We start from the raw sequence: 23,810 nt of genomic DNA, 5'->3' as shown, positions 1-23,810 counted from the left end.
TTAATGTTTTCATTTAATTTTTTTTACTCACTTCAGTGCCCCTTGAAGAAGGTACCCCTATGCGATGCATCGCCTACTTACGTGTTAAGCCGGCACTGACTGGGCGGAATAAAGTTGGTACATATTTTTTTCTCCACAGTCCTAATTTTATTTATTTATTTTTAATTTTATTATTTTCTGGTGCTTTGTTTTCGTACGGATCAATTTCTGTTTGTTCATTTCTATTTTTATGTTTATTTTCATGTTTATTTTTCTTTATGATATTAGCGCCAATGTTTGGGCGCCACTGTGTGGCGCTAATGCAGTTTTGATATCGGCATTTCCTGTGTTTTTTTTAATTCGTGAAGGTGATTTGTAGTTAATCAGCGGTCAGTTATTAGGGACATGTCTTCGCGATTAACTAAGTTATCATTTTTGAAGGGATTTTCTGTAAGTGTAGTTTAACTAGTTTTCAGTAGGTAGACTTGGATTTATGCATGTTTTAAGATGGGACCATTCATGTAACATTTTCCCCATCATATGGGTCGTGCTCTTCATTAATTACGTTACCTTGCTTATGCACAGGTCATTAAACTTAAAGAAATTTGTTCACATTGGGAATAAGCGTATTCCCTTGTTGATTTTGACTGATTTCATTAAAGTCAAATTAGTACATTAATAAAAAAACGATTATGTTAAGTGGATACACGAACCTAAATATATTGCTCTTTATTGAAGACACGCAAACATGTAGAGATGAAGTTATTATTCCTCTTTATAAGGCGTCGATACGTCCAAATCTGGATTACTGTGCTTAGGTCTGATCGCTTGGAGATAAGGGAGAGGTGAAAAAGATTTAGAGACGAGTGACCAAGTTGGTAAGGAATGCTCCCTACATTGATAGGTTGATAGTTTTTTGGGCTACAGAAGTTGAGTGATAGGTAGAGAAGAGGGAATATGATAGAAACATTTAAATTACTAAAAGGTTTTATAACGTTGATGCAGGGGAAATATTTCAGCAGTGGTAAATTGGTGGAAGAATAGTAGATAATCCTTGGAAAATAAGTAAGAGTGTGATTAACAAGGGTGTGAAGACTAGATTTTTTATTTGGAGAGGTGAATGAATGGATGCATTGCCTGACTCAGTTGTGAGTTCTTCATCTGTCAGAGTTCGAGAAGAGGTATAATAGATAGTGTGGATAGTTTAGATCTCTCGCGATGAGTATACAGACTCCATGGAGATTTCCATATAATAATAATATATGAAAGCATTTAAGATCAGTGTTTTCCCTAGAAAACACTCAGCAATAGGATGGCGATAGTTATTATTACACGACACCTCCAAAGATTAAGGACTCATCATGAAAGGATATTCCATTCTGCACAACCCACTACCATCTGCACTATTTAATCTTTCATCTGCACACATAATGCCACTATCTATCAGATATTAATTCTGATTCAGAATTAATTCTAAGTCTTCTTAAATCATCAATCCACAACTTTTGCTTTTTGTAGCTGTTACCTGTATAGCTTGGAATGAACTTGATCCTCAATTTTCTTGAAGTAGTACATTCATTACTCAGAGAATACTTATTTATGGTTAGTTTTATGGAGTACTGTAGGTATCAAGACATGATATTGTTATTATGTATCGCTTCCAAATCCCAGGATTCATAGGTAGGCACTGAATGACTTATGTCTACATTATACCATTTACTACTACATACTGCAGTTTTTTTTTTTTTTATCTGTTAAATGTGGTTGTTTGCTAGCTGGTTTGCATGTTTTCTAAGAGATAAAACTTGAATTTTCAAGAAGGGAAAAAAAGAAAAAGAGTATGAGACTGGCTAACTTGAATTAAAAAAGAATAAAATAAAAAAAATACAAAATGAAAAAAAAAATATATATATATATATATATATACACACACATATATATGTGTTTCTTGACACAGAAGAAGTCCAGGGCTTTTCCATTTTAAGTTTGTATGTCACATCATTCTTCCAGCTTTGCTACAGGATGACAGTAGCACACAGGTGACATGCATAAATATTTTAAGATGTAATTAAAAACAAGAGCAAAGTTTAAAAGTTGTTGATAAGACATCTGATAAATTCTCCTGTGATATTATTATTATCAACAGACCTCTGAGTCAAGAGACTCTTGGTGGGGAAGTCTCACATGCACAGCTCATCATACCTCAACTTAAATGCATTCACTGTCCCTGCACTCACACACTTTCAAGTGATTTATTCCAATTACCTATCATTCTTCATACAAAAAATCTACTCCTCACTTATACAGCTTCCAGGAATGGCCTCTCATTCAGCTCCATCTCCAGATATTCTATGAAAAATCTCATCCACACTAATCTGGTAATTACCCCTTACCATCTTGATCATGTCTTCCCTCTTCCTTCTATCCACTTAGCTCTGTAATTTGCATTCTCTCAATCTGTCCTCACATTCTACACTCCAAAGACTAGATACCAACTTAGTCAATCATCTCTGGACCTTCTCCAACATCTTATCATCCTTTTGAAAACATGGTGATCAAATTTGTGCACAGTAATCCATATGCAGCCTGATCAAAGTCTTGTACAATGGAATCAAAACATCCTTCCTTTTGCATCATTTCCCTAATCTGCTGTGTCATCCTCACAATTTTTGCAAAATATCCTCGAGTGTGTGATAAAAGGACCTCCCAGATGAGTCTTTGACTCCATGAGGTCTTGGGAAATAATAATAATATCCCCGCTAATCCTATACTCTGCATCCCGTCTTTGCTTCCCAAATTTTAAAACCTTACATTTGTAAAATTAAACTGACATCCCCACACACTCGCCCTTTCAGACAGTCTATTTAGGTTCTCTTGCAAAGCTGCATCTTCTCTATGTTTCATAACTCTCCCCAACTTTGCATCATCTGCAAACAACTATATATATCACCATTTAAGCCCTTTCCAGTGTAATTTATATACAAATTAAACAACAATGGCCTCAAAGCAGACCCCCTGGGCATGCCACTAGTGACTTTCCTCTTTTGGGATATCACTTCCCCATATACAACATGTTGATACCTATTAGACAGCCAATCCATCACACTAATTTACTGCCCCACTCCACCTGTTCCAATTTAACTACTAGTTTGTTCTGTAGTGATCTATTGAAATCCTTTGCAAAATCTAAATTTACTACTGTATGCATCCCCCCCCCCTTCTTGTCTAATGTATTTGTCACCTTGTTATAATAAGTAAGCAGATTGCTAAAAACATGATCTTCCTTTAGCAAATCCATGCTATCCATTAAAGAGAATTCTACTGCTGTCCACCCAGTTCTGAATCCTTGTCCTCAGTAGCTTCTCCAACACCTTGACCACAACTCGAGACAAGTAGGTTACCTATTATTCATGGCTTTAGTCTTATCACCTCCTTTATGAAGTGGAACAATTTTGCTATCTTTCCATTCCTTTGGGAAATGGGCTAATCTAAGACTCATATTGAAAATGTACATTAAAGTTGCTAACTCACTGGAACATTCCCTCAAGACACACACACACACATACAGTGATACACCAAGTCCCATGGCCTTGTTGACATCAAGTTTACTCAGTGGTAGTTCTTTCCCCATTCCCACTGTTCTCAAGTTCTGCATTATGTTACAATCACAAGGATGGAATACTTTAATGAAATGCTCATTTAATACTTCTACAGTGTTCTCCTCAGTGTTTATCTTTCTCTCATTATCACTGACCAACATAATTCTCCCATAATCATTCTTCCTTGTACTGGCCAAATATCGAAAAAACTCCCTAGGAGTTCTTTAACATCATTTGCTAACTGCTGCTTATACAGTACTTTTGCTACCCCTTCCTTGCTTGCTCTTTTCACTCCTCATGTAGCCGATTATCTCCACTCATCTTGCATTGCCTCCACAATGCCTTTTTCTTCTTGATTGCACACTTCACATCTTTAGTCATCCATTTTAGACTTACCTTGGAATACACTCAGTCATTGCCACTGCCAGATAATTCCTGAGTTGAGAACAAGCAAATTATAAAGGAAAGCTAGTTGATGAAGCCAAAAGAAATCCTAACGAATTTTTTGACTATGCAGGAAGTAAAAGGAGGAATGACTATGGAAGGATGACTTTAAAAAGTGCTGATGGTGGGGAGATAATAACAGAAGCAAACCAGATAGTTGAATTACTGAATGAGCATTTTGCAGGTATGTTGTAGTACCTGAGGCACCATTGACTGATGAAAGAATAGAGGTTTAAGAAATGGAAGTACTTAAAATATTGCAGAACCTCAATGCAAACTTAGCTGTGAGATTAGATGGCATGTTGTCTTGTATATTTATTTTAACTGTTAATATTTGGTCCTTTTATACTAAGTATGAGACATTTTCTTTGGATTCATTGGACCATGATTCTTTATAAATATATGTATACATTTGTCTACAAATGTATACATAGACTTTCGCCAGCATAAGTCTGTCTGGCTTCTTCGGGACAAGAAATGGGTACACTAACATTAAATGCTAAAAAAAAAACAGTAACGACAGTAAAATTAATTAAAAATCGAAATGATGCGTGACATTAAGAGCATGGAGTGTGGATACTTAGTCATTGTTTGTAGATTGTGTTTTATAGTTTTTCACGAAATTCAGTTCTGCTAAACATAGTGAATTTATTAAGCTTTTCCAAATGTATTTTAATATCATGCCTTGATTTCTGTTGAGATTGTCTCCTGTGCGGAGAACCACTACATCTAAAACCTTCCTCAATGTATGCCATGGAGCTGTTGTCCCAATCAATGGAGTGGTTCGAAATCGAGAAATGATGAGCTAATCCTATGATGTCCGTTCTGTTGTTGTTGACATCTCATATGTGTTCTTTTTTTCGGATTTCTAGGCTTCATGATGTTAAGCCTATATAATTCAGTCCACAGGAACATGGGATGTTATATATACCTGCATACTTGTAGAAGGCGATGCTGTTCTTAGGAGATATTAGCATGTGTCTTGTAGTTAAAATAGGTTTGAAGGCAACCCTGATGTTGAAAGACTTCATGATTTTTAGTTATTTGCTATTCAACGAAAATAGCAAAAATCATAAAGCCTTTCAACATCAGGGTTGCCTTCAGACCTATTTTAACTACAAGACACATGCTAATATCTCCTAAGAACAGCATCGCCTTCTACAAGTACGCAGGTGTATATAACAACCCATGTTCCTGTGGACTGAATTATATAGGCCAAACATCAAGAAGCCTAGAAATCCGAAAAAAAAAGAACATATAGGAGATGGCAACAACAACAGAACAGACACCTCAGGATTAGCCCATCATTTCTTGATTTCGAACCACTCCATTGATTGGAACAACAGCTCCATGGTGTACATTGAGGAAGATTTTAGATGTAGAAACTTTAAAGAAGCTGCAGTGGTACTCCGCACAGGAGACAATCTTAACAGAAATCAAGGCACAATATTAAAATACATTTGGAAAAGCTTAATAAATTCACTATGTTTAGCAGAATTTTGTGAAAAACTATAAAACGCAATCTACAAACAATGACTAAGTATCCACGCTCCATGCTCTTAATGTCACACGTCATTTCGATTTTTAATTAATTTTACTGTCGTTACTGTATTCTTTTTTAGCATTTAATGTTAGTGTACCCATTTCTTGTCCTAGATGTGTAGATGAATGTATACATATATTTATAAAGAATCATGGTCCAATAAATCCAAAGAAAATGTCTCATACTTTGTCTTGTATATTACGAGAATGTGCAAGAGAATTATCAGGTCCTCGAACCAAGATGTTTAATTTAGGCCTTATTACTGGAAAGGTGCTAGTGGAGTGGAAAGAAGACAAAATAGTCTCACTGCATAAAGGAGGCTCCAAGACAGAAGTAGCAGATTATAGGCCAATTAGCATCTCCGAAGTGGTGGTTAAGATATTGGAGAAATTAGTCAAAGACAGAATTGAAGACTAGGTGTGATAAAAATATGATACTTTATAAAGAGACAGTATTGTTTTCTGACGGCTAAGTCTTTCCTTAGTAATTTGCTTGCTTTTTATAATAGTGAGATAATAAGGGAAATGGCTACTCAGAGGTATTGCTAGTCTTTGCAAAGACATTTAACAGGATTTCACATAGAACTCTGTTGCATGAATTGGGGCAAATGGGGATGGATATGAATCTGGTGATTTGTATTAGAGGATGGCTGATGGATATCAAAGGGTGGTTTATGGAGAATTTGAGTCCAGGAGAAGACTGGTAACTAGTAGTGTACCACACTGCTCAGTACTTGGTCTCTGTTGTTTGAAATTTGTACATCAGTGATATATAGGAAATGATTTGAACAGAAAATATTCAGTTGTTTGCTGGTTATGCAAAACTGAGAAAGTTGATGGTAAATGAAGGTGATGTAGAAAGACTAAAAGAAACTAGTAGTATAGGCAAGAGTAAACAGCTGCTAGTTTAATATGGCCAAATGTAAATTGATGCCCTTTGGGAAGAAAACATCACAGGCTGTGTTTATATTGGTGGAACTGAACTGCAGGAAACCATTGAGGTCAGGAACTTGGGGGGGGGGGAGATTATGGATAGGGAGTTGAAGTTTATAAGGCATATTACAAAAATGAAAACAGCTCATAAGATTGCATGGTTGTTGAAGAACCCACTAACAGATAGGCAAAAGAGGAGACATTATCAAGAATATCAATTATTAAATTGGTTTTATAGGATTGACACTAAAGCCTTTTCAGTACACGGCAGGAAGGAAGGAAATGAGGAGTCACCTTTGGAAATTGTGTAAGAGTGTGGTGTAGAAAGGGTGTTAAGACTAGAATTTTTGCTTGAAGGGCGATGAATTGGTGAAATGGGTTGCCAGATGTGATAATTATTGTATGAATAATGGATCTCCTGTGATGAGTAGATACTGTATAATAACAATAATTGCAAGTCAAAATTTTCCTATATTTTTTGTAACCTATACAATTAACCCTCATGTGACACAGTTAATTTCCTATAAAATGTCATGTAGTGCAAAACCTTATTCATGACAAGTTCTTAGCTGTACAAAAAGGGGAGAGCTACATTGCAAAATCTAACAGAAATATACCAGTTTGTTTTTATAATTATTGGAAACATAATTTTTATTAAAAAAAGTAATAACTGAAGAAATGGCTTACAAACTGTGATGTCAGACAATGTTTCTTCTTCGTTGCTGCCAAGCACAATCAAATAAGAACATTTCTCTGTTGTAGAATATCTCCACCTTCTGAATCTTTCTTTGCAGCATCTAGATCTCTTGTATCCATTCTCTTTAATCTCCCACTATTTTATGAAAAACCTCTTCAACGTTAATATTATAGCAACCGTTGCCAGCTTGTACGTCTATCATATCACACTTCTTCCTCCTATCCACTAGACTCTGTAAATTGCCTCAGCCGTTCTTCATATTCAACATCATTCCAGAGATCAGAAACTACCTTAGTTGTTCTAGACCTTTCCAACATCATTTCATCCTAATAATTAATTAAAGACTTATTTTGTAAGCTAGCCAAGTAAATAACAGTTTTAAATTCATCCAAATCTTACTTGGCTAGCTTACAAAATAAGTCTTTAATTAATTATTAATACTAGTGGTCAAGAAAAAGGTCCTCATCACTTCATCTTTTTGAAAACCAGGTAACAAAATCTGTTCACAGTAGTCCATATGTAGCCTAATCAGTGCCTTATATAATGGAACCAGAATCTCCTTACTTCTACAAGTCATTGTCCTCGCATCATTCACAGAATTCATTGTGTTGTACTCTAAATTTTAGATCCTTATCCACCATCACCCCAAGATTTCTTATTTCTTCCATCTCCAGGAATATATCCCCAATAAGCCTGAATTCTACATCCCATCTTTGTTTTCCAAATTTTAAAACTTTGCATTTTGTAACATTGAACTGGTATCACCACTCCCATGCCCATTCACTCAATCTGTTTAAGTCTTCTTGTAAGGCCAGAACATCTGCCATACTCATCATAGTTTATCCTAACTTTGCAATATCTGCAAGCAACTGAATATTCCCATCCAAATCTTACCCAATATCATTAACATACATGTTAAACAGCAGTGCTCTAAAAGAGATCTATAAGGCACACCACTAGTGACTTTCCTCTTTTGGGATATTGCTCCCCATACATAACTTGCTGATACCTATCAGATAGCCAATCTCAAATCCATTGCACTAGTCTAATATCCAATCCCATCTACTCAAGTTTGACGTGGTAATCTATCAAAAGTTTGCAAAATCTAAGCATGCTACTGTGTATATTATTATTATTATTATTACCCCAAGACCTCATGGAGTCAAAGACTCATCTGCGAGGTACTTTTATCACACATCTCATCATACCGTGTCTTAAACACACTCAAACTCCTTGCAGACACCACACTCTCAGGTAAGGCATTCAAATCATTCACAACTCTGCATGAAAAAAACCTGCCTCTCACTCCCCTACTCACACCCTCTTTATACAGTTTCCAGGGATGACCTCTGATTCTCCCCTGATCTTCCACTATTCTCTGTAGAACTTCTCCACCATTGATCTTATAACAACCCCTTACCAACTTGTAGGTCTCTGTCATATCTCTATCATATCATATATATTGTATATATATTCTGTATACTCTGTATATATACTGTGTATCCATCTCCTTTGTCTAATGAAGTTGTCACCTTATTGTAATAAGTAAGTAGATTACTAAAACATGACCTGCCTTTAGCAAATTCATGCTATGCATAAAAGATGTGAGACTCATTAAACAAATGTCAAGGCCTGTTCAGATTCCTTCAAAATACATTTTACTTAATAGACCTATGTAAATTTGGTATGGAGCTAAGTATTTTTGAATCTCCCTTTGTGCTTTTTCTAAGTCAAAGGATCTACATTCAATTGATTCTTGCATAACGAGAAGTGTTTTTTAAATTTTCTCAAAACAACCTTTTCTGGCAACAAACACAGGGTTAACAGAAGATTCTTTATTTTCTTTAAATATTTATAAATCTTTAAGTGCCTTTTTTTTTTTTTTAAATTACATTGTTGTCTAATGTCCAAAATATCCTTATAGAAACCTTAAAATTCATGAATGGTCTCAGACTGGTGCAAGTTTATTAACACAGTAATCTAATACATGAATTTCCTTTTTTTCCCCTCATGCCTGTGAATAAACTAAATGACACACACAAAATGAAAACATCAAAAACTTGTGTCCAACATGATAGCAGTGCTTTCCTGCCCAGAAGCTTAAAAATACAGTGTTATGCAAGGTTTTCCACAGTTCTCTAACCATGTTAGAGTGAACCAGTGTTATTGGAGTATTGTGTTATATGGGGGTTGTCTATATTTAATAAGCTTATTCCTCTGTAATTTCCATAGTCTTCTATGTCTCCTTTCTTAAATATAGATATAACCTTAGCTTTTGACCAATCTGATGGAATTTCATATTTCCTCCAACAGTTATTTATTTAATTTAAAAATCTTTGATGTAAATATTCTCTACTGTATTTCCAAAGTTGTTATTATTATGTGACCTCCAAGAATTCCAAAGACTCATGAAGGGAGGGCACCTTATATGAGCGCTGATTTTGTTATTATTTTTGTACTAATAAATTTAGAGCATATCATAAATTGTAATGTTTTGTCGATTGTTTCTCTTGTGTTATTGAAGACATACACAGCTTTACTGTTGGTGTGCCTGTTTTGGTGACCAAGGTGAAATACTGACTTAATAATCTAATTAGTTGAAGAAATTGAATTATTGTCTTTAGGCATGTTGTTTTCCACTGAACATTAATATGAGCATCACTTTGCATATTGGAAGCTTGAGGTGGGCCAAAAACCATTGCATAGAACAAATATCCAATTTACTTTTTTTTACAGTTTCTTCCAACATGCAGTATTTTCATAGTTATGTCAGACATCATGAAGATAACCAACTTTTTTTTTTTTTTTTTTTTGATGCTGCAGCTTTAAAAATAGTTATTCCACAAACCAGCTGTTTGACTATATATTGTGGACTGAATCCAATGGCAATACTTGGGGAGAATACCAGGTCAACTAGTCATGAATAATCATACTGTTGCTATTTTGCCAGGTGTGCTTGGAGCCTAGGGTGGGGGATCAAGTTAGTGGGATGTAGGGGACACATTCAAGTCCTTGATTGCAGAGGAATTGAAATTTTCCATGTATATGTCATGGCAAAGAATCTGGTACTGTACATTTTGTCTCCCAATTTCATCTCATCTTAGTTGAGTCATTATGGACAGGTGTGTGCAATGTACAAACCTCTCTTGGTCAAGTCAGTCCTTCCTTCTCAGGGTGTGGTTGTTTCTGTAAAATAATCTCTGGTGATGCTAGTTAGCATTCCCACTGTGAGAAAATATTTTCCTAGTTGCAGGGAATGTCAACTAGACCCAGGTGGTAGATAATTTTCACTACCCATGAGACACTACCGCTTTGCTTATTGGGAGCCTGAAGTGGCTGTTGCTGTATTTGGTCCTCCTGTGCAGGGGTTTTTATCCTTCCAGTCTTCTGATATGCAGTGTGATTGATATCTGTAAAGGATATGGCAAACATACTAAAGATATAGAACCTCTTCCATCTTCAAGGGTAAAGCAGTACCTCAGGCTTAGGGCTATTTTAGACACGTTGGGAGACAACTTTGCCAGGATATCAGCAATAGTTTCCTATCCTCCTGATTTTTTAATTTTGAAAGAACGAGAGAAACAGTAGCTCAGCTTTTGCACCAAGAGAATTGAACTGTACAATTGGCCATTTGTTAAGAAGGAACTAAAAAAAAGCAGCACTTTTCCTCTCTCATCCTAGCACAGTTGACCCTGATAACATCCATTATGAGATGATAAAACACCTCCCATCATCTTCTATGGATCTCCTTCTCTTACTATGCAACAAAACATTTACAGAGGAAGAGTTTCCAGATTCTTGCCATAAGTAAATTGTCATTGTCATCCCAAAGCCAGGCAAGGATCCAGCCCAAGCCAACAGTTATCATCCCAGCAGCAAACTTCTTTCCAACACACAATGTGGCTTTCATAGTCTTGGGCCATTTGGTCTGTTTAGAAACATGTATAAGAAATGCTTTCCTGAAACAAGAACATGTGGTTTCAGTGTTCTTCAACATGAGAAAAAGCATATGACACAGTCTGGAGATATGGCATATTAAAATACTTGTTTAATCTTGGTGTTGAGGGGTACCTTCCTGTTTTTATTAAGAACTTTCTATCTGGCTGTATCTTCCAAGTCCAAGTGGAAAGCATGTTATCTCAGCCATGTTATCAAGAAAAGGGGGAAGGGAGGAGGATTCCTTAAGGCTCTGTCTTAAGTGTTGACCCTCTTTGCCATTAAAGCAAACTCAGTTACTGAACACTTCCTCCCACAGTAGGCTGTATTATCTTTATGTCGATGACTTTACAATTTACTGTCACTCCTGTAACATAATTGAAAGATAATTTCAAGCTATTGACCGTGTCTCTTCATGGGCTTTTTGTCATGTGTTCAGATTATCTGCAGAAAAGAACTGTGTATATTTCTACTGGAAATACAGTCTCTACCCTGATCTTAATTTAATAATGGGACAAACTATTATACCTGTAGTTCTAGAGACCAAGTTTTGGGGACTTATCTTTGACAGGAAGCTAACTTTCTTTACATACATTCATCATCTTTGGATAAGTGCAAAAAAAATTGAATATCTTCTGCATTGTACAGTCAAAGCTTGATTATGGATCCCAAGTTTACAGCTCTACAAGGGAGAACACACTCCAGTGGTTGGACCCAATCCATTATCAGGGTATCTGATTAGCTACTGGTGCTTTTTTTGCACATCACCCATTCAAAATTTTTATGTTGAATCAAATGAATCTCTCTTTTGTCACTTGGATGAAAACATTTGTCTCATAATTATGCCCTAAAAATAAAGTCTCTTTCAGATTATCCTACATGGACTAGTCTTTTTTCTCTAAGTTGAGAGGGCCTGTATACATGTTAGGCTGCCATCCGTCCTTTTGGTATGCATGTTAAAGAGGCTGTGGAAGCTATTGGCATAAGTGTTGACAACATTACATGAAACAAAAACGTCATTTATTCATGGCAGACTTGTACCCCTAATCCTGCAACCTCTCACTTTTTCAGCTACAGAAGTCTCTCACACCTTCACCTGTTACCTTCAATTCTTCAGTGTACACAGAGCAGCCCACTGTGATTTCCTGCCCATCTGTGCTAATGGTTCAAAATCAGAGATCTATGTTGGTGTGCTGCTGTTTGAACCTCATGTTAATGTGGTTAAGAGGCTTCCTAATCATATGGCACGTAATCTTGTTACCATCTAAGATTGCCTAGAGGAGGCTGTGTAGTTGGTAGACTGGATGCTTTTGGTATGGGCAACATGTCTAAGAATCTATCTCCTCCCACAGGGTGTTCTCCTGCTCTTTTTCTGTTCACCTCCAAAATACTTACATGACAGTAAACCTCAATAACTGTAGTTTCGCCTGTAGACATTCAAATCTGATTCCATGTTTGACTGAATTCTCATATTACTGTCATGTCATCCATCTATTTTAACAGTCCAAACTACATCCTGTATGATTCCTTCTGCCACAAGGAATATCAGATCACACAAAAGCACAGCTACAAATGTGTAATCTGATATTCCTTTCTTGAGAATTCCCTCTTTTGAGCATCTATGACTTGAGATTTCCTTACCTGATTATATGTTTTTCATCTGCTGTCAATTTACCACTCCAAAAATTCTGAAAATCATTTTGACATCTTTAACTTTGAAGCTTGATTTTTTGTAGTTCAACTATTCTAACAGTGAAGTCATTTTCCTGAGTGACTTTAATGTCCACAACTCTGATTCTCTTTCTCCAACTTCACTGACGAAGTTAGAAGAGAAGCAGAGCTATTTGCTATAAGCAGTGCCTTAATGTAAATCATTCATCTCCCAACTAGAATTCTTCTCAATCCTATCCACTCCCATTTGGTTTTCAGAGATTGAAAATAGATGGAGGAGAGAAGTTATGGCGGTCAACTATAAATTGGTAAGGAAATCTTACAGTATAGATAGATTTTTTTTTTAGCCCATGGCAGATATGTGTATGGGGGAGGGGGGACATGAGTAAAGCATTTGGTTAGGTTCCATGTCATGGTGAATGAGTGGAATGGGCTACTGATGGATGTTGTGTGAGTGTATCTGTGGTGAATGTGTTCAAGGAGGTATGCTAAGGGACCTTCTTCAGTTAGTTTCTTTGACTCTCTGGAGAAGTGCAAATATTAGTAATAATATTATACCCATTAAACATTATGTTCTGAAACCAGATGTGCTTTGTTCTGTGAAATTTTGTTATGCTTGTTTCAGATTCCTTTCTTCCTCTGCTAATGTTGACTATAACTATCCTTTCATTATTTGATTTCATAATGAAATTTTATTATCATCTATGCTTTTCAGAATCGTGCATATGCCTCTCCAGCAGCAGCCACAAAATTAAAGACTGAATATGACATTGCACCTTTGCCAAAACAAGATCCAAAGGTAAAATTATTTTAAGAAATCTAGCAAACAACTTTGAAAAAAAAATTGTGGTTGATTTAAATGATTTTAGTTCAGCTCATATTGCATTACTTCTATAAATATTTTTGGTTCTCCAAAGTAATACTCTAGTTTTGAAAGAATTACTTCATGAGTTATTATGATGCCAGTGATAAATTTTGCAGTTAGTGTACAGTGATACCCTTACCTTACAATACTTCAATTTACAATGATCTGTTCATGCAACACTATTTGATTATGACCAATTCCTATTTATACGATGCTGCATTCCTTAATATGATGCATTTCAATTATGATCAATGCACAGTTATTGATGCTGCATTTGGTCACATCATGTGATCAAATGTAGCAACGTACCATTTAGTGGTATGTTGCTGCTGTGAATCAAACGATGTACAGTTTTTGAGAACTGTTTATTTACGATATTGCTCACTATATCTGACTTTCGGTGCATCACTTTGAATTATAAACTGTTTATAATTATTGTATTGTTAATAATGGCAAATAAAATTCAAAGTAAGGGTGCTGTTGCTTACAGTATAAGGAAGGTGATGTGTCAACCTATTACATTAGATACATCATTATCAAATTCCTGAATCTATCCTGTGTGTACAGGATATCATGATAATAATAGTTGTTAAGACTCCAATATTATCATATGAGGGTGGTCTGAAAAGTACTCGGCCTAACAATGAAAAAACAAATTTATAATTTCAAATTTTTTTTTTTTTTTCAACATAATCTCCCTTAAGACTAATACATTTATTCCAGCGATGCTCCAGCGCCATTATCCCGTCCCTGTAGTGGTTCTCAGTAAGATCTGCAAAATAGCCCTCTACAGCTGCAATCACCTCTTGATTCGAAGAAAAATGCTGACCAGCGAGGAAGAGTTTTAGTTTTGGGAAGAGATAGAAGTCAGAGGGAGCCAAATCTGGGGAACAGCATAGATGTTCCAACAATTCATAGTAGATCCCTTAATTTTCCCATTGCCCTAATGGATGATGATTTTTTTCTTCTGCAAACTGGGTCTTTTCTCATGAATGTTTTCGTCTAGTCTGGTTAAAAGAACAGAATAATATTCTCTGGTTATTGTTTTACCCTTTTCAAGATAATTAATAAATAAAATGCCTTTAGCATCCCGAAACACCGATGCCATGATCTTTCCTGCTGATGGAACCGACTTTGTCTTATTTGGCGCTGAACAACCAGCTTCTGCCCACTGTTTTGACTGCTGTTTGGCTTCTGCTGTGTAATGGTGAATCCAGGTCTCATCCATAGTAATAAATCGATGCACAAAATCCATTTTATTCTTCTTAAAATGCTCCAAGCATTGTTTAGAGATTTTATGTGAGTGCGTTTTTGATCTGCTGTGAGCAAGTGCGGCACCTATCTTGCACAAAGCTTTTTTATTTGCAATTTTCATGCAGAATATATCCTACATGTTCTTTTGACATGCCTATTGTCTCAGCAATTTGATGCATTTTGACTTGCTGGTCATCCAATACCATATTGTGCACTTCATCAATGATTTCTTGTGTTGTTACACTTTTTGGATATCCTTCATGTGGATCATCTTCAAGGGTGGTACAGCCACATTTAAACTTGGCAGCCCATTTCTTAATTGTCGAAAACGAAGGAGAAGAATGCCCATAAACGTTTATGAACTTTGAATGAATTTCTTTTGGCGTTAAACCTTCTTTTACAAAGAATTTTATAACTCAATTATATCCATTGCAAGGGATATACAGACAACACTTTTGCTTCAGACAGCTGTATAAAACAAACTACTTGATAGAATCGCTTGCAATTTCACATAGATGCTTATGGCAGATGTACCAACTTAGAAAAAAAAAAATCTTGCCAATAGTGTTGCCATCTATGGTAAAGGCCGAGAATGTTTTAGGTCACTCTTGTATTTTATATTGCTGTCTTCTAAGATACTTTTTACTGTATGAATCTACCTAAATGTTGGTTTTCCTCTGTGTCTTTTTCTTGCCATCCTGGCAAAGAACATTTGATTTGCTAATCTTTCCTCTACCATTCTGTTTAAGTGACCATGCCACCTGAGATTAACTCTGCTAACACATTCTTGAACACTAACAGTGTCAAGTTCTTTTCTAATATCCTCATTTTTAATGTGATATTGCCATTGATGCCATCCATTCACTCTCCTAATCATTCTCATAACTCGCATATCAGTGGTCTCTAGTATAAGTATCAAAAATTGGTTTGAACACTGTCTTGTATACAGCTGCTTTAGTGTTTTGAATAAATTTATTTATCTGATTTCCTACCACACCAGCTTTTCTAATTCTGTTTTGTCTGTGTTCTTTAAAAATTATTCCTAAATAGCTTGAAATGTTTTACTTGTTCTATAGGTTCTTCATTCAGGATGCGGTCGATGTTTTAAGTTTTTTTTGCCTATTTTCATTGTCTTTATCTTTTATTGCTGATTTTCATACCAATCTTATTACAACAGTTATTCAGTTTAGTGAGGGAATCCTGCAGTCTCATATTGGATTTATTTAGAAGTATAACATCATCTACATAAAGAGCTGAGATTAACATTTCCAACTTTGATATCAGGTTTGATACCATTTTCCTCCAAATACGATTTATGTAGATAATGAATAACACTGGCGATAATGTGCATCCTTGTCTTACATCTTATTAATATTAAACCATCTTCATTTACCTCCTTCATGCTAACTTACAACTCAAATATAAAATGCATGATAGAATGTCCCATCAACCTTTATTATCATCATTGGTTGTAAAGGTTTGTTGCCCTTCTTAGAAATGGTTTGAATAGGTTCAGTATTAGGATCATTTCCAATCTGCTGTATAGATTGACTGGGATATAAAAGGTAACATAGAACAGGAGCACAAACTCTTCAGAACATTTGCAGAAATGTCTGATGGCATTTCTCTAACGATGATCCAGTTAAAAAATTTATATGAAATAAGAGAGATTAGCATTGTAAAAGACTTGAAATTTGAGAATATATATGAGATAGATTTGAGAATTAGGTTAGAAATAAAACATTTGCTCAACGTCTAGAAACTACATATATCAGATGTCTGAGAAAAATTACAGAAGTAAACAGATTGCATCATTGGCAGAATTCCTTTAGGAATAAAAAAGGCATTAGCAGACTAATGCATTAGAACTTGTCATCATTATCATTCAGGAATATGTGAGCAGAGCTAATCTCAGGTGGTGTTGGTGCTTAAACAGAATGGGAAAGAAAAGGCTAGAAAAACTGACATCAGGATTGTATGAAAGGGACTTAAAATAAGACCAAAATGTAAGATCTGATATTGGAGATCTGACAATACAAATTAATTTGGAAGATTGCTGTTGATATCAAGCTAGTAATGTAACTTTAATTTTTTTCATCCATTTTTTTATGTGACACCAATCTACAAAAGGTTGTAAACCTATACCTAAACCTGAGAGTTAAAAAAAATTTTTTTGTACACTATATTTATTTTTTACATAATCCAAAACTCTGTTCTAGAGACCAAACATGGTACTTTTTTCAAGCCACTTGAGGTCTCTAAATAAGTAGAACAGTGGTCTTACACTGGGTGATGTCCTACCATCGAAAGACCATCACAAACATCCATCCATCCATCCAGGTCAGCAAAACTGTAGTATTAGCATAGTACTGCACTTCTCTTGAGAGTGCAAATCAGGATATGATGATGCTTATATCGTGAGGAAACTGGCGTATTATGATACCAGGAATGCTCTTTTTTTTTTTTTTTTTTAATTTATTTAAACAAAACTTTTTGCTGTCTGCTTTTTGACAGCATCATCAAAATTATTTAAAAATCACTGTATCTAGAATATTTATCATAGTATCACTGTATCTAGAAGCACTCAATGATAAGAATGACAGTTTGAATTCAGGACTAATAGCAGTTTGTGTATGTTGTACATCTATCACAATTGTTAATAGGTGATTGTTGAAAAAGTAAAGCATCAACGTAGTGAAAGCCTAGATGTAAATGGTTCTTAAATGTCATGCAAATAAGACCCTGTTTTTTTTTTTTTTTTTTCTGGTTAGCAAACTACTTCACTATTTTTTAGATAAGACATGGAAACTCTGAACCGGTCAGTTTCATAGTTTTCTGTAGAGGCATGAAGAATGATTTTAAGCAATGTCATTATTGTGTTCACTTCATCATTTTGAAACATCTTCCAGTTTGACTTTTGTAAACATTGCAAGAAGAAGAATAGTAAATTTTAATAACACGAAGAGTTTGAGAACAGGAACCAAACCTTGGAGATTCAGTGGCAAGCCTTGAAGAAAACCCTGATTGATTCAGCTAGAGAGGCATGTGATGAAGTCTGCAGGGATAGAAAAATCAAAACTCCATGGTGGACACAGGAAGTTAAAGAGGCAGTGAAGGAAAAGAAGAAAGCATATCAAAAGTTCCTTGCAAATAAGTCACTTGTGCTCTTAGAGAATACAGAGACAAATGCAAGAATGCTAAATACTGTGTAAAACTAGCTAAACAAAAGTCATGGGAGGACTATGGCAAGAATATAGAAAATAAATATCAAGAAGGTGGCAAAATATTCTGGAGGTTGTTGAAGAAGCTCAGAAATGGAGGAAAGAGTGCTGTAAAAGTAGTTAGAGATGATAAAGGTGACATGAAAACAGGAGAAAAAGATATCCTTGAAGTATGGAATAATTACTTTAAAAAACTGCTAAATGAAACAAGCAATGATGACAGCACAGTGGTAAAAAAACGCTGACGAGGCATGCAGTCAGGAATACATATTCATACTTGAAGTAGAAAAAGCTATCAAAAGCCTGAAATGTGGAAACGCAGCAGGAGTAGATGATATTCGACCAGAAATGCTGAAGTATGGTGGTATAAAAGTGTTACAGTGGCTGCACTGCATAGTTCAGAAAGCCTGGATGGAGGGACGAATTCCCAATGATTGGAGTAGAGTAGAGCTCTAATAGTGCCCATATATAAAAAGGGAAATAGAACTGAATGTAAAAATTACAGAGGCATTTCATTACTGAGTGTTCCTGATAAGATATATGCAAGTATTTTTGAGAAACGGTTGAGAAAGATTGTGGAAGAGAAGCTTGGTGTAGAACAAGCTGGATTCAGGCCAAATAGAGGCTGCCAGGATCAGATTTTCACTTTATGACACATAGTTGAGAAATCATGGGAATATTACAATGATCCGTATTTAAGTTTTTTGATCTGGAAAATGCATATGACAAGGTGCCAAGAGAGAAGCTATTCAATACGCTACAGTTATATGGTGTTAATGGGGCATTATATCAAGCAATACTTAGTCTTTATTTGAGTTGTAAGTCAGCAGTTAGAATTGAAGGAAGTACAGGAAGATGGCTTAATGTTAAATCTGGTGTCAGACAAGGATGTACATTATCCCCTCTGTTATTCATTATCTATATGGATCACATTATGAAGGAAAGTGGTATTAAACCTGATATCAAAATTGGAGGTGTTAATCTCAGCTCTTTCCTTTATGCAGATGGTGTTATACTTCTAAATAAATCCACTACAAGTCTGCAAGATTCCCTGACTAAATTGAATAACTGTTGTAATAGATATGGTATGAAGGTCAGCATTAAAAAGACAAAGACAATGAAAATAGGCAGAAACATTGAAAATATCAACTGCATTATAAACAGAGAACCTGTGGAACAAGTAAAACATTTCAGCTACTAGGCATGATTTTTAGTGAAGATGGTAAGTTAAATATGGTAATAAACAATAGAATTAACAAAGCTGGTATGTTAGGAAGTCAACTGAATAAATTTATATGGAATAATAGAGAGATTAGCCAAAACACTAAGTACAAGATGGTGTTTAAACCAGTTTTAACTAATGGATATGAGAGCTGGGTTAGAAGTAAAACACTTCACCAAAGACTAGAGACTTCAGATATGAGAGTCCTGAAAAAGATTAGGGGCATGAACAGCATGTAATGGAATATACAATATTCCATTACGTGCAATATCATATTAAAAACGAGGATATTAGGAAAGAACTTGATATTGTCAGCATCCAGGAATGCATTAGCAGAGCTAATCTCAGGTGGTATGGTCACTTAAGCAGAATGGGAGAGGAAAGATTAGCAAAACAAGTGTTCTCTGCCAGGTTGGCAAGAAAAAGACCCAGAGGAAGACCAAGATTATAGGTGGATTGATACAGTAAAAAGTGCCTTAGAAGACAGATATATAAGACCTGATAATATGGGTGTCTTGACATTTAACAGACTGATTTGGAGGAAAATTGTGGATAGGAAGTTAGTATAAATTTTTCATGTAGTATACTATCATATCCTGTACACCTCTTGAAGGTATATATCAGGAAATTGATGATGATGATGACTTTGCTCTACTCTTGCATAAATTTTCACAAAAATTTCAGTGTTTTCAAAAAAAAAAAGAAAATTATTCACATTTGATGTCAGTTGATGTTATATGCTTGTCAGTCCCATACCTCATAGAGTTTTGGGAGTGAAGTTTATGACTCTACCACTACTGCTAGAAGTGGTAGAGTCATAGATGCTCCTTCCACAAAGAGTTAATAGGACAGTCACAAACATCCGTGCCCCTGGCTTATCTGCGGTCAACCTCTTGACAAGAGAGTAGATATGCGAACCACTCAGCCAACCAGGCCAGCTTTTAGTTATTCATGTTTTAAAATTCTAGTAGCAAGGCTTATACGTTGGTCATACATAACTGGTAATTAGTTTACGGAATTAACAACGCATATAAAGTATATTAATTAAAGATAACTTTAATAAATAATTTCTATATTTCGGCGCATCTGCAAGAAAAGAATTCGAAAAAATACGAAGTCGGCACTTGAAAAAATACGAAAACCTGATAAAGAATTCTGCTTCCTTACCACTGCCACCACTCAACACTGTAGTCAACCTCTCGTCGACAGTTTTAAAGCCTGAAGCACTCACCGCACTTGCATGTGGTCACAATTTTGCCCTAGCTCCTAAAAGAATACCTGCCGAGGAAATCATGATCGAAATAGAACGTGGGATTCGCAACCTTCCTAACCATATCGCCAACAACGTCAGACTGGATGTAGTCAGTGTTCTCACTAAAGCCAAACCTCCAAAAACCAACTTATCCAAAGACGAATATACAGCACTACAAGAAATGAAGAATCACAAAAAAATAGTAATCACTAAAGCGGATAAGAGAAACGCCACTGTGGTGCTAAATCAAAAGGACTACGAAGGTAAGCTTAATGCTTTAGTACTAGACCGTACCACTTACCTCCCTATTGAATATAATCCTACCAGCTCTCAGATTAGAACTCTCCACAGACTCCTTAAGAAAGTCACTTCTTGGCCTGTGGAAGTCACTAACAAACTAAAACCTTACAACTCTAGACCCCCCCCCCCTGATTATATGGACTCCCAAAAATACATAAACAAAATGTGCCATTACGTCCCATAGTGGATGGCATTGATTCCCCCACATATAAATTAGCCAAAACGCTTACACACTATACTGGCAACACACCATCACACATAAAAAACTCAGCCCACTTTAAAGCCAGTATACAAAACTTCTCACTCCAACACACTGACATAATGTTCAGTTTTGACGTCTCCTCCCTATTCACTAATGTCCCACTCAAAGAAACCCTAAAGCTCATCCAAGCCAAGTTTCCTCCCAATATCTCAGCTTTATTTCAGTTCACAATGAACTCAGGCTATTTCGTTTGGCAAGGAAAGTTCTACAAACAGATAGAGGGGACAGCCATGGGTTCACCACTTTCCCCACCCTTGGCCAATTTCTTTATGGAGACCTTTGAAGAGAAAGCCTTAAACTCCGCCCCACAAAAACCCACTATTTGGCTTTGTTATGTGGATGATGTGTTCGCTATTTGGCCACATGGCTCAGACTCACTCCACTCTTTCTTAACACACTTAAACAACCAACACCCCAGAGTCCAGTTCACCTTAGAAAAAGAAGAAAACAACACTCTCCCCTTCCTAGACACTTTAATCACCCGCTAGCTTGATGGATCTTTGGTTTTCTCTGTTTACAAAAAACCCACCCATACTGGCAGATACATTCACCAGCAATCCCACCATACCCCATCACAACAATATGGGGTTATAAAACACTATATAACAGGGCAAAATTAATCTGCTCAGATGACAAGGCCCTAACTACTGAACTAAACCACATCCACAACACTTTCTTAGCCAATGGCTATAACCCCAAAAAAATCCAAAAAATACTAAAACCAGTAAACCACAATCCCCCTCCACAATAAAGATTACACCAAATCTATCACCATCCCCTACATCCAGGGCACCTCTGAGAAAATAACCAATATCCTCAGAAAATATGACCTTACTTCTTGTTACAGACCATACAAAAAGTTGGCATCCCTTATCCGCTCTACCAAAGACCAACCACTTCCCCTAGATCTACCTGGTGTATACCAGGTCCCTTGCAGCTGCAAATTGTCCTACTATGGCCAAACAGGCAAAACAACAAATATCAGGATTTCAGAACACAAAGACTAAATTCCAGTTTCACCAGTACAACCGCTCTGGGCTGGCAGACTATGCCTTAGATACCCACCATAGAATTCGTTGGAAGAAAATAAAAATAATACACCGCAGCAAGTTTAAATACAAAAGATTATTCAAAGAATCTTCAGCAGCTATAAAAACGTTCGTAGACTCAACAAATTTGGGTGCATGAAACTACCCCACATTTGGGAGACCTACATTTTGAGAACTTCAGCCCACCTGCCAAGATAACCAAATTAGCCCGCCAGAGGGCACCATTAGGACTTTAGAAACAATATTAGTTTCTTGCTTTCTTCCTCATTTGCTTTTGTTAGTGCCTGCGTGCACATACCATATCTCGTCAGAAGTTATTTATGAAAGTTATCTTTAATTAATATACTTTATATGCGTTGTTAATTCCGTAAACTAATTACCATAAGTTTTAAAAGAGGTAAACCGTGAGTAGACATATTGGTACACAATAAATAACGGAAAAAACTCACATAGAAAGATTATTTATTAGTATAATTTTCGCCTGTGTGTCACAGGCATCCTCAGTACATTAAGCTCAAAATTAAACACTAACTGACAATTCCAAAAAGCGCCACCTAAGTAGCTGGTGTAAGATAACTAAAAAGGTCAATAACTTTCCTTAAAAAAAAAAAAAATTAAAAAAATAAAAATAAAAATAAATTAATACAATAAAAAGTTAGGAAAGATTAGCTAATTTACTTAGTTTCTTATTTACTTATTTAATTATTTACTTAGTTTCTGTGTTCTATTATACCGTTAAAATAATAAACAACATGTTCGACGAACACATAAGTCTGTCCACACGTTTAAACAACATTAGCTGATTTGTAAAGTACTATCTCCCATAAAGGGGACAGACGTAAGCCGTTGGATCTGTTTAAGTTAGGAGAATGAAGTAGAGTTTCACATGTTTCTTTATAAAGGCGTTCCATGAGAAACTGACTTTTGTGAAGAACTCTTGTCTTTCTCCAATGAACTCTGTATCTAGTGAAGATGGCATGTTCAGAAAGTCCAGACTTTTCAGGTTTAAAGTATTCAATATAAGATTGGTGTTCTTCTAGCCGAATAGAGGCAGATCTTCCCGTTTGTCCGAAATAAGATAATCCACAAGAGCACGGAATCTGGTAGACACCTGGATGATTAAGATGTGGAAGCTTGTCCTTAGAAGAAGTGAGAAAGGTGGAGATTTTTCTAAATGGTCGAAAGGCAACAAAAATATTCGGTGGTTTTAAAACTTTTGCTATACGTTCACTGATGCCTTGTACATAAGGGATAGTAACTGGTAATTAGTTTACGGTATTAACAACGCATATAAAGTATATTAATTAAAGGTAACTTTAATGAATAACTTCTATATTTCGGCAATGTCACATTGCCATCTTCAGGAACATAAAGATATGGTATGTGCACTCAGGAACTAACACAAAGTAAATGAGGAAGAAAGCAAGAAACTAATATTGTTCCTAAAGTCCTAATGGTGCCCTCTTGCAGGCTAATTTGGTAGTCTTGGCAGTTGGGCTGAAGTTCTCATAATGAAAGTTTCCCAAATTTGGGGCAGTTTCATGCACCCAAATTTGTTGAGGTTAGGAACGTTTTTTAGAGCTG

At 35.9% G+C, this 23,810-nt stretch overlaps 1 protein-coding gene across 1 annotated transcript in view; it reads left to right on the top strand.

Moving 5' to 3' along the window:
- The first annotated feature begins 301 nt into the window (after positions 1–301).
- Positions 302–23,810, top strand: part of UQCR-C2 (Ubiquinol-cytochrome c reductase core protein 2) — a 153,180-nt gene continuing 129,671 nt past the window's right edge. Inside the window, exons 1-2 of the mRNA XM_090415644.1 lie at positions 302–429; positions 13,517–13,600. Coding sequence (XP_090271770.1) covers positions 385–429; positions 13,517–13,600 — 129 coding nt within the window. The 5' untranslated portion in view covers positions 302–384. The remainder of the gene's footprint in view (positions 430–13,516; positions 13,601–23,810) is intronic.

This window comes from Typopeltis vanoorti, chromosome 3 (assembly GCF_054136105.1).
Source record: "Typopeltis vanoorti isolate ZY-2024b chromosome 3, IOZ_Tvanoo_1.0, whole genome shotgun sequence".
Classification (NCBI taxonomy): Eukaryota; Metazoa; Arthropoda; class Arachnida; order Uropygi; family Thelyphonidae; genus Typopeltis; species Typopeltis vanoorti.
Note: the sequence above shows the minus strand (reverse complement) of the source record. Positions and strands in the feature narration are given on the sequence as shown.